Source organism: Nanorana parkeri, unplaced genomic scaffold (genome assembly GCF_000935625.1).
Source record: "Nanorana parkeri isolate BGI_ZX_2015 unplaced genomic scaffold, ASM93562v1 scaffold710, whole genome shotgun sequence".
Taxonomy (NCBI): domain Eukaryota; kingdom Metazoa; phylum Chordata; class Amphibia; order Anura; family Dicroglossidae; genus Nanorana; species Nanorana parkeri.
This window is the reverse complement of record NW_017306978.1, coordinates 23851-36497: the sequence shown is the minus strand read 5'-3', so window position 1 is coordinate 36497 and position 12647 is coordinate 23851. Positions and strand designations below refer to the sequence as shown.

Genomic DNA, 12647 nt, shown 5'->3' with positions numbered 1-12647 from the left:
TCTTCTATAACAAAACCATCATTATTTTCTTTTAAATTAAATGCCAGTATGGATGCACAGCTAACAAACTGATAAAGCTAAAGTTATAAAATAAAATGTTTACTCATAATTGTGGAACTCTTTCAAATGTCAGGAGATCATATAGTTAGTATTGATTAAAAGGGCATACATACTTAATGTATTCCAGTAAACAGAGCTAAAGGCATTGTACAAGTTTCTTGCAAAGGGCAAACAAGAGTAAATGACCTTTATAAAATATTGTATAACATCTATATGTCACGTGACATGGGGCACAAAATAAAGAAACAACATTGTTATTATTATTAATAATAATATTATATTTGCGGAAATTGTTAAAATGTTTCATAGTATAGGTTCTGAGGGGAACACATTATGATACCATTTACTGAAAAGTATACATTTAATATAACTCATACATTTATAATTTCCAGGCCTTATTTTTTTTACTTCTGTTAAAGGAAAAGAATGATGGCTTTGGGTCATTGTTTTTGCGCTATTTAAGAAATATACATCTTGTATACATTGCAAAGGGTTACCATAGAATGCTTTCTTTCAGTGAAATCTTGGATAGGAACTGTCTGATAACAGATGTGTCTCTCCTCTGACTCATTGTTTGTGTGTAAATGTCAGTTTGAGCAGTTGAGCCCTGTAGACTGCCGGCTAAACATAGTATACATTATTAATATGTAATATGTCATATTAAAGGCTCAGTTTTCCTCTCTGACCATGTTCTGTGTTACACCCAAATTCAGGGTGTAGAATGAAACATAATCACATGACCCCCCAATTACCTAAATTACAGGGTTCTTCTCCCCACAGGCTGCTGCTCTTTTTTGAAAATGATGTGGCTGTGTGGGACAGAGCCTTTGGTGGGACCTGTAAAAGGTGAAACTACAAGTCCCATCAGCCACTGCAGCAGAGGTACTTGTAATTTTTAATGGGATTTCAGTATGATGACATACCATACTTTTCGTCCATTCATTCTTCCCCCTATCCCTATTGCTGAATAGAGACTGAAGGGAGAAGCTGCAGGAGTCAGAGCATTGTACCCACAATCCACTAATTGTGGTTGCAATGCTTTATTGGCTTAATGAAAAACAAATAAAAAATTGCAAATGTTTTTCTTTGATGAAGATGTGTGCATTTATTATTATTAGGTGGATTATACCTTTAACTTAAAAAAAGACTATAATAAACAGAAAATATAGAGCAAACCACATATATATTCCCATTAGTGACAAATTAAATAGGTAAGTATCAGCCATAAAGAACAACATATAAAAATGCCTAAGTCTCAGGATAACAAAGTCTATCTGAAAGATAACCTTGAAAGCATCTTCAAGAATAATAAAATGTCACCCGGTGCATTAGACCTATCCATCGCAATATACATCAGAGGACCAGTAGAATATCACTGTCAACACATAATATAAAATATATATCAACAGAAGAGGTAAGAAATAGGGGAAGGAAGTGAAAACTACATGGTGAGGGTAGAATCAAGTCTGCAAAGAATGATAATTAAAACAATAGCAGTGACAGAAAATACCGGAAAGCAAAAGACAAAGGGACAATAAGGGGACATACTCCCATCCATTCCATGAACAATGTAATGAAGCCTCCCAGCTTTATGTCCATATTTTTATGAGTAGGCAAGTCACTGAGAAATTCCTCATATTCCTGTGTTGAGGAGAACTCAGTCCAATAGAACCAAATCTGCCAAAAAGCATCATAAGTACCTCTAGTGGAGGAAATAATATCCTCCATCCTTTTAAATTATTTACTGTATTAATCCAAAAGGCAACTGAAGGAGGCTGTATCTGTTTCACAATGTAACTCCTAGCAGCATTACCCAAATGTGGATTGATTTCATATAGCCTTTCCTCGGGATGGAATTTTGATGGAGCAGGAAAAAACCTGACTCATTTAGGATTGTGAAATCTGTGAATTTTTGGAAAATATGTATCACTTCTTGTCAAATGGGTGTAAGAGCATCACAGGACCAGAACAGATGTAAAATGCCCCCAGTAGCCTGGCAACAATGCAAGCATGACTCAGAAGTTACTGGGCACATATAATGCAAAGTCTGTGGTGTCATGTACCAATGTATCAGATCCTAAAGCCTGACTTTTGAAATTACACAGAAATCAGTGTTGTATGTGTAAAAAATAATGTTTTGTTCCTTCTGCTAAGGAGCAAAGCATAAACCTAGGTCTTATTCCCATTTCCCAAATCATGCAGGGATAAAAGCATTTGACGCTGAGTTCAGTATATTATACATCACAGACACCAAGGGGGGAATTTATCAAAACTGGAGCAGAAGAATCTGGAGCAGTTGCCTATGGCAACCAATCAGCTTATCTCTTCAGTTTGTTCAGTTAAGGGTTGAAAATGAAAGAGAGAAGCTGATTGGTTGCCTTGCACATCTGCTCCAGTTTTTGTCTGCTCCAGTTTTGATAAATTCCCCTCCAAATGTCTGAAGGGTCCTTCAGCAATATACTCTTTTTCGCATAAAGTGAGTGGACGGGTAAACCCCTGGGCTACTGGTAGGGACTTGGAGAAATGAGAGAGCTGGATAGTCCTCCACAATTCTAAGTTACCCATTTGAGGGTCTCATTACATCTCTGTCAATGAGGGCCACTGCCAGTTAGCATGAAACAAAAAAGAAGAGAAAGAGTGCCACAACCTAGCGCAATTAACCTAAAGTCTAAGGGGAAAAAATAAAGTAACAATGTTGCACTCACATGTATAATGGGCAAGCAGCCAAATGAGGGTACAACCAAGGATACAAAGTGAGTACTGAGTGGTGAAGAATGATAAATTGTGGTAGGGACCCTCAGTAGCTGGAATCCGATTAAGGAAGCATGGGTTAGAGGAGAGATACTGTATATGAGACTGTGTTGATGACCCCAGTCAGAATAGAGGAGTAAATCACAGGTATGGAGTATACAGAAAAGTCCTGAACTGTGGTAAATGACTAAAAACAATACAACACTGGGTGGCTGGAACCAGATGAGGGGAAAGATATGTGAGACTGTGTAGGAGGCAACGCGTTTCGAGACAATTCACCTCTTTTTTCAATCCAGAAAAGAAAGGGAGAACTCTATTGGCAAGAGTATTTTAAACGTGACAGGTGAGGAGCTGAGGGCATAGGCAGAGGCGGAATCAGGTACAAGATACCCAAAGTGGTCACTGAAGCTGACCCCTATAGGGCTAGGCGCAAACAAACGGAGTACCAGAAGAAGACTACATAAATTAGATGGGCAATAATAGCGGAATGAGAGAGAGGAAAGGAGTAGAAGAAATCAACTTGTGGAAATCATACTAAAATATACTGTGATATAAAATTATTGTTAAAAATGAAATGTAAATATGAGTTGCCTCCTGTGTTTTTTGGTTAAAATCCAATTATCTTTATGTGAAAGTTCCAGATCAAGAAAGACTAAAAGGGTTATTCACAAAGCTGCCAAAGGCAGTCGAGTAAATAACCAAGCCAAAGTGAACAGAGCCGAATGCTCTTTGGCTATTCACTTTAGCTCAGTACGGCTAATTTCAGCCATACATTGGCTGAAATTAGCCGTACATCGGCTTGCTTCGGCTGGCTTCGACTGAGCCGAAGTGAAGAACGTGGCATTCAGCTCAGCTATTATGCTCAGTACCTCCGTGGTATCGAGCAGAATAGAAGATCAGTGAAAAATGTAAATAAATACATTTAAAAAAAATTTAAATAAATGATGGATTTAAAAAAAGAAATAAAGATTTATTTAAAAAAGAAAACAATTGGGCGGAGCTAACAGTGACAGCTAGCTCCGCCCAACTGTTTCCTATTGGCCAGGACCTGCTAGAGTCTTCTCTAGCAGGTCCACCCAGTTTGTCATTGTTTAATGACAGTTCAGTTTCCCCAGCTAACCTGGGGACGCTGATCTGTCATTGGAAATGGGCGGAGCCAGCCACGAGATCACAGCTGGCTCTGCCCAGCTGTCAGTTGTGAGGCTTTCGGCTGGCCAAAGCTACTCTTTGCCTGTCACTACGGCTCAGTCAAGTCGAAGCATAAGCCTTCGGGCTTGGCTGAGCCGCTTGTCCAGCTTCGGGAGCTGTACGAACTATAGTGAATAGCCCGTACAGCAGCCCTTCAGTTCAACTGAGCTAGGGCTGATCCTTTGGCTAGCTTTGTGAATAACCCTCTAAGTTGTCAGAATCAATGACATGGGTGAAAATTAGACCTGACATATGTGAGACAAAACAGGGAATGGTCTCTGGAGGAGCATTCCAAATGATCCAAATGTCAATAATGTAGCGCCCGTGAAAAACCAAATGTTTGGTAAACGGGTTATTGTTCCACATGTGCATATGTTCCAAATACCTCATTGTTAAATTGGCATAGCTTGGTGCATAGTTTGTTCCCATAGCTGTGACTAGGATTTGTAGGTAGAAATTTCCTAAAAAAGAGAAGTTGTTATGTTCCAGGGTGAATTTGGTGCAATCAATGATGAAGCAAGCCTGTTTCTGATTGAGTACCAACATCTGGGATAAGTAGTATTGTAGGGCATTGAGGCCTACTTTATGTGGAATAGACGTATATAAATAATTGACGTCTAGCGAGACCCAATGATAGCAGGAATCCCATGAGTAATGTGTTAAGATCTTAATAAGATGACCTGAGCCTTTTATGTAGGTAGGGATGGCTATGATGAGTGGTTGGAGGAAGTGGTCAATGTAAAGTGATAAGCCAATGGTAAGGCTGTTCACGCTGGAAATGATGGGGCCTCCTTAATGTTTCTGACTGTGTTTGTGAATCTTGGGAAGGTAATAGAGGACATATGGGGTATTTCTGGACATAGGAAAGCTGTCTCTTTTTTGGAGTTGATGTCCTCACTAAGCGCATATTTTGTTAGTGTGTTTTGGTCCTTAGAAAACTCTGTCAGTGGATCAATGAAGAGATTTTTTTTACAGGTGTAATTGTCAGATTGTAATCTGAGCGCTTCTGGTTGTAGTCTTCTTGGTCTTTACAATTACAATTTATCCTCCCTTGTCTGCCTGTTTGATGACAATCTCCTTTTTGGAAGAAAGGTCCAAGGGAGTGAGATTAGAATGTTTTTTTGGAGTGGGTCTTTTTGCAGAGACTCAGAATGTCTGAGCAGGTGACATGATAAAAAGTGTAAATGAATGGACCTTTGAACTGATGAGGATAGAAAAACTGATTGTGGTTTGAAAGGGGTCGTGATTTTATTGGGGTTCCAAATTTCATGAATGGATTGATTCTGGTCGCTAATTATTTCAATATAGAGAGGATCTCCCAATCTGTCTGTTCAAAGATGTCAAGAAAATTGTCTTCCATGGAAGTCGTTTGTGGGTTATTCTTATGAATATGTTTCTCTTTATTCAGACAAAAATTTATTTTTGGAGTTAAATTCTGGACAAATGTGTTCAAGTCAAAGTGAAAGTGCGTTGGGTGCAAAGTTTAAGCCTTTTTCAATAAAGACAGTTCCACCTTGGAGGGATTACAGTTAGACAAGTTAAATATTTTTTTATAGTGGATTGGTCAAAGAAGATCTCCTTTCTTTTTTTGCTATATTTTCATTTGCCTCCTCTAGTTCCTCTTCTTTGTCTTTTCATTTTGGGTGGATGAGTTGGTCCTATGCCTAAAAAAAGCAACCTGTTTTTTTTCTGGACAGTTGTTATCAATGTTGGTCTGTGAATCTGTATTGGTAGGTGAGAGAACTAAAATACTGCTGGTCAGATCATCTGTAAACCTCTTCTTTGATATTTTCTGATATGTGTTTTCTGTGAGTGGAGACTTAGGCAAACTGTCTGGATTGTGAATGGCATTCTCCGAATTTGTGAGAAGTGGCATGTTGGCAGCAGACTTTGTGTTTCTATTAGTGAATGTGTTAAAACAATTAGAGAGGAAGATTCTGGAATTGGGGGTTATCCAATCCTGGCAGAAATGCCAGATTGCCCATGAGCAAGAGACACGAAGGAAAAGGAGAGATTCCTTAGAAAAAACCTTATTACACACAGAAAGACCACATAGTGCCTATAGTCAGATGAGATTTGACAGAAGGAGGGACATTGGCAACGCACCAATAAACCATCCCTGGGATGGTCCATGTTCACCCTTCCTGGTCCCAGGAAATGGTACACCCTGTCGAACTCCAGAGATTCTCGTGGTGGCTTACCAAGCATGGTATTCAGAATTGCTGTGATGGGTCTGGATAGATGGTGACCAGTAGTGGCCTCTGGCATACCTCTTAGGCAGATTTGATTATGCCGATTGCCATTCTCTCCAACTTCTACCCTGGGTTGGAGGGCAGTAAACTCCCCTTGCTATTGCAGATAAGATAATTCCAGGGCCACAATGCATACCTCATGTTGAGATAGGGAGTGTTGGAGCACAGTCACCTTAGATTTAGTAAGCGTCATCTTCTGTCTAAGAAGATTTACCTCCTTCCATAGTACCTCCTTGATTTCCATTGCTCAGTTGTTCAAGTGCACTCAGTTAGGCAGCTACTGCAAGGAGCCCTGGCTAATCAGGAAGCCATGCAGCGAGTCATAAAATGCCACCCGGCTTCCTTACTGGGACTTCCGGTATTGGTATTCGAAATCGCGTTTACCGAAAAAAAAATATCGGTACTCATACTTGATGCCGAAAAAATGGTATCGGTGCATCTCTAATATAAAGGAGTCTTCATGATCAATTATTTTATGCTGCTTTCCATTGCAGACTAGCATATCTACCAATACGTGTAAAGCAAACACAAGAGGCAGCACCTTTTTACTCATAAAAAATTTTTAACATGTGAAAACTTCATAAATAACTGGTTATACTCACAAATAAAATCCAGATGTCGGACACATCAAGATTTAAATCAGAATAACATCAGACTTTTCAGGTCACCTTTCAGACTCATGGCACAGAGCACAACAAAATACCAAAAAGAGGAGATACAGACTGCTGGCCTGTCCGCTGCTGTGTCTCGAGTGAAAATTCTGAGGCCTTCCTCAGAGCTAGTTCGTAGCTATCACTGTCAAAGGAATTCATCCAGCTGCCTACCAATTAACTCTGTTCACTGCCAGAGTGAACGAAAGGGCGGCTCAAGTGGGTGGGGCATACCCGCCTGATGTCACCCTGTCACTCCACCAAGCGTGATAGGTAACCTAGTAACCAGGCAGTAAGACTATAGGCTAGTTGGAACAAGAGTTGCTGGATCAAAATAACTGGTTCATATGACCCCCCCCACCCCTTTGGAGAGGCAGAATGCACATGAGGTGCGCAATCTGTCAAAGAGGTTGCCAGGTTAATTGCACTTACTGCACAATACTTTAAGCGGCAGATCGGCATCATTAGCAGACAGATACATAGCCATAGTGAAAATCGTCCAGATTGTTTGGTTGGGTGAATACATTACACTTGAGCTATGAGAGGGGATGAGAGGGGATGAGAGTGAGCTATTGGAGACAGAAGTGGCCAGATCAGAGCAGGACAGGGGTGAGATTTTTGTTGTTGAGATACACAGTGGGAAGCTGGTGTAGTGGTTAGCACTTCTGCCTTCCAGCACTGGGATTTTCCAGGTTCAAACATGTTCTCCCTGTGCTTCTGTGGGTTTCCTCTGAGTGCTCCATGTTCCTCCCACATGCCAAAGACATGTTCGTAGGTTAATTGGCCCTAGAATGCAAGTGAGAAAGGTACCTCAGATTGTAAACTCCTTGAGGGCAGGGGATAGGGGGTTGAGGACGGGGGTAGCACGAAACTGACAAGGTTGTGGTCAGAGAGAGGGGGCATTGGAGAGGTTGAAACGAGTGCAGAGGCAAATACGAGGTTAAGCGTATTGCCATCAGAGTGTGTAGGAGTATTTGTCCATTGTGTTATGTCAGAATATGAAAAGCAACTAAGAATGATAGTCGATATTTCAGAGGAGGGAAAGTAGGATAGCCAGGCACAGAAGTTGAGAAAAAGAATGAATACAATTAACTTTAAAAGAGTAGAGGGATTGAGAGGGAGGTGAAGGTCTGGGTGAGTGAGTATAGTGGAGGCCGCCATGGGAGAGGACAGGAGGCGAGACAGAGTAAGATTCCTGAAGACAGGTTTCAGTAACAGCAAGTAAGTTAAACAAGATGAGGATAAAAAGATCATGAACAGAGGTGAGCTTGTTAGACAGGGCTGGCATTCCAGAGGGCAAATAAGAAGGGAGAAATGGTTCTTGGGAGCAGGAGGAAAAATTAGAATGTGTGGATTGCAGTTGCTGCCATTAGAAGGAGGGTGCTGGGGTGGGAGGTGAATGTTAGACAGCACAGGGCAAGGATATGCTAAAATATACGTTGAAGTCAGGAGAAGCAGGAGGGTAAGAGAAATGAGATGGGAGTGTGTTTTATATTAATGCACATGCCTCAGTGTTTTGGAGGTAATGTCAGCATGTTGGCTCAGATGAGCAGGAGATGGTTAGTGCTGTAAAAGGATGAAGGCAGGAGAGAGAATGATATACATCGATCAGCCTTAACATCATGACCACTGACAGGTGAAGTGAATAACATTGATTTTCTAATTTCATTGGCACCTAGAAGTGTGTTGGATATATTAGACACCATGTGAACATTTTGTCCCTGAAGTTGATGTGTTGAAAGCAGTAAAAATGGGCAAGCATAAGGATTTGAGCAACTTTGACAAGGGCCAACTTGTGATTGCAAGATGACTGGCAACTCCAAAACTGCAGCTCTTGTGTAATGTGCCCAGTATGCATTGGCCTTGACCCACCAAATGTGGTCCAAGGAAGAAAAACTGGTTAAGCGGCAAAAGGGTCAAGGGAAGCCAAGGCACATTGATGCACATAGGAAGCGAATGTAGGTAGGTACACCAAAATAAAACAGTCCAAAATTAAAAACTCAAGGCGAAAGGGAGAACTGAGGATCAATAAACAGCCGCTGGCAGAATCCTTTGGCCAAAACTAGCATCTGCTGAGGGACACACATCAACCTATAAAACTTAGAATATAAAAACACATACATTCATGCCACATCTGTACAGCTCTGAACACTAGATCTAATGATGGAAAAAAAGCCCAAGAACCACTCACCATCCTAGTGGAGTGGATTTAAACAGGAAAAAGAAACACTGCATCCCACAGTTCATAGGTTTACATAGCAACCTATTGAATCCACAAAGAAATAGAGGGTCTTTAAGTCAGAGAGCCTCTTTTAGTTCTGAAATAATAAACAGGGAATCCATCTAGCTAGAGAAGCTGTGGCCAAGTTGTAAACCCTGACAACCCTCATCACACCCAGACATTGGATAGAGATCCCCATGGGGTGAACTTGAATCGGTCACAGGGAGATAACAGGTTATTTTCATGAAGGTGCCAGACCACTGTGTATAAAAAGATGGTCCTTGCTCTCAAAACAACCGTATTTTATGAAAGGTCAAATGGTGCTCCTTGCTGGACAATGCTAATAATTCAGAACCTTTCTGGCCAATGAGAAATTGCCATCAGAAGGCTACCTCACAGGGTATTAACAATAAGGAGATGTCACAAAGAGGGGTGTTTGTAACACCAACAATGCTAGATTTAAATCCACATTAGGAGTGGAGGCTTAACAGGAGGAGCAACAGGTGTAATCCCCTCAAAAAATGTATGACACAGGGAAATATTGGCTGGCAAGAGGACATTGGAAAAGCACAGACAATGTAGGCACCTAACCTTGATGGTGCAAGGGGTCAACCGTTGTTCTGTCTTCAGATGGAGGAAATAAAGAACATTACCAACTGAAAAGTAACATAGGGAAACCCCTGGAGACTTGCACCAGAAAAATAGGTTTACAAAGCCAGTGATGAAGTAGCATGGTGGAAGATCCATCCTTGAGATGACAGGTCTGAAGGAGCTGGAAAAGGCGATGGAGTATAGGCTAACAGAGGAACAAGGTCAGCATATCACACCCTACAAGGCCAATCAAGAGTAAAGAGAATGACCAAAATACTCTCTCCATTCTTAACTTATTTTAGTGACTCATTGGTCAGTGTTAGCCATTGTAAATAGTTTAAAAAAATTAAGCCTAAATTTTATTTTTAACTATTATATTCATGAAAAATAATAGTATATTTCAGTTTTAACAGCCCCTAGGAAGCAAGAGTTTATTTAATTTAGATGCAATTCTATACAACTGCACTAATGGTCTGGTGTTGTCTGTTGTCTGTAACTTCCATTACTAGACTCTAAGTTCTTATGAGCAGGGCCTTCCTACCTCTTGTACTGAAATTGTATTTTTAATTGTATTGTCTCCCTCCATTTTGTAGAGTGCTGCATAAACTGTTGGTGCTATATAATTCCTGTATAATAATAATCAAAATGTAAAATATTTTAAGATAAATAGAATTAAAAACAGTAATGCAGGTAATCCGCTCATAAGGAAAAAGAAGAAGTTTATTTTGTATTTAAGTCAGTTTAGTTCACCTCACTTATATGACTAATAAGCACAATACTTCTTAAAGCATATAAAACAAATTAGCTACTGTAACCTACTATTATGTAGCAGTGAACAAAGACATTCAGTCTTTAGGTATTAATCATTTAGCTGACAGCTTACCATCCTTTTTGTAAACTCTGTAACATGCTCTACTAAATACCAAGCATAGCCAGACAGAATTAATAAAATTTGAAGCCAATGGGGGTCAAAGTCTGAGCAAGGTTAATTGCTCACCAAACACTGCATTGCTTAAACATAGGGGCTAATTTATAAATGTTCTGCTCAACGTATAGCTGGGAGGAGGCTGTTCAAATGGCACTAACACCCCTAGACAGCACTGCAGAACATAGGAAATTGTCATGCTCCTCAGTGCCATCCAGTGGCAATTGCCCAGCTGTGCGCTGGGTGAAACATTTATAAATCCACCCCATACTGTCTATTCATCATTAGGATTCAAAAGTATAGTAACCAGTTTTAAGTCAAGAAGAAGTATGTCTGCATAGGCAAACCAGTGATTGCTTTTTAATAAATGTTATCTCTACCTGATGTTCACATAATTTTGCTAATTTGTCATAATGCAAGACACAGAGAATGTTTGAAATTAGATTGCTTTCCAAACAACTCTTTCGTCTCTTTCAGGTTTGGATTCATCCTTCATAAAGAAGAAGCAGCTCTCCTGAAAATTGATTTGGAAACCATGTCCTACATTAAGACAGTCAGTTTAAAAGATTACAATTGCATCCCTCAGTCTTTGGCTTACACCCACCTTGGGGGATATTATTTTATTCAATGCAAACCTGATACAACAGGAGCTATCCTTCCACAAGTAATAGTGGACAGCGTAACTGATGTTGTCATTGGCTATAACAAGGATGTAACTGGCCTCCCATATGTCTCCCCAGATGGACACTATCTTGTCAGCATTGATGATATTAAAGGAGTTATGAGAGTACAATTGATAACAGTCCAAGGAGAAATTAGGGATTTATTTGACATTCATACTAATCTGCATATATCTGATGTGGCCTTTCAATCATCATTCATAGAAGCTCATCAATACAATGTCTATGCAAGTTCAAGCACACAAACTGATGTACTTTTTGTAGAACTCGCATCTGGAAAGGTAAAAATGATAAAGAGCCTTAAAGAACCAGTCAAGCTAGAAGAATGGCCATGGAGCCCCAAAAATCGAATTATCATAGAGAGTGGCCTCTTTGGACAATACTTAATGACACCCTCTAAGAATTCTCTGTTTATTTTAGATGGAAGACTCAACAAATTAAACTGTGAAATCACCGAAGTCGAAAAAGGCAACACAATCCTCTGGGTTGAGGAAGCGTAGGATTTGCAGCTTGAAGTTTTCATTATTTCTTTTTTTTTCAGTGGGAATAATTATTCCTTTTAGGTTGGAGATATTTACATATTTTGAAATAATTCTGCAGATCCCAGAAAGTTTAATTTTTTTTATTGAATTGCACTTAACTGTTTACTAATTCGCTCTACACACAAATTGTACAATTATATAACTTTGTATAGTTTTCATAAAATGATGACTAAAAAAACAAAAATACAAAATATGTTTTCCAGGAATAGAAATAAGGATTTTGGGTAATTATCAGAATATGTTTCTGTTTCATTAGTCAAAAGTATGTCTGAAATTTTTAGAAACATCTAAGTCTTGTCCCTTGTTTGTTTGTGCCTTGGGTGGAATATTTTATAAGAAACAAACAAAAAAAGGAAAATCATAACACATTTCCCGTACATGTTGCAGTACACCCAAGCACTTCATTTATTATAAATCATGAGTTCGAAATCATAAATTATGCCATTCATTATTTTGTTTTACTGAGTTTTTAAAAACATACTAGTGATATGCACTACTGACTTAACGTTGTGTAGATTTTTGACATTTCTCTTTTCAATTCATTTTTCAGGGACTAATTTCAGGTATAACGCACATAATGATAACTTTTCAGTAAAATTTGTATTTTCATTTTCATTTGTATTCTAATTTAAGGATGTTGCAAGGTAATTGTTTCATACCATTACAAGTAATAACAAAAATCATTAACCTATGAACTTGTGCAGTGAAATATTTTGTAGGTACTTCTTTTACATTTTAATTTTTAATATCATTTATGTATTTAAATTTTACATTTAAAACAGTTTTA

General features: G+C 39.2%; 1 protein-coding gene across 1 annotated transcript in view; it reads left to right on the top strand.

Moving 5' to 3' along the window:
• Positions 1–12323, top strand: part of FSTL5 (follistatin like 5) — a 447340-nt gene extending 435017 nt beyond the window's left edge. The window contains exon 15 of the mRNA XM_018563909.1: positions 11116–12323. Coding sequence (XP_018419411.1) covers positions 11116–11818 — 703 coding nt within the window. The 3' untranslated portion in view covers positions 11819–12323. The remainder of the gene's footprint in view (positions 1–11115) is intronic.
• The last annotated feature ends 324 nt before the right edge of the window (positions 12324–12647 follow it).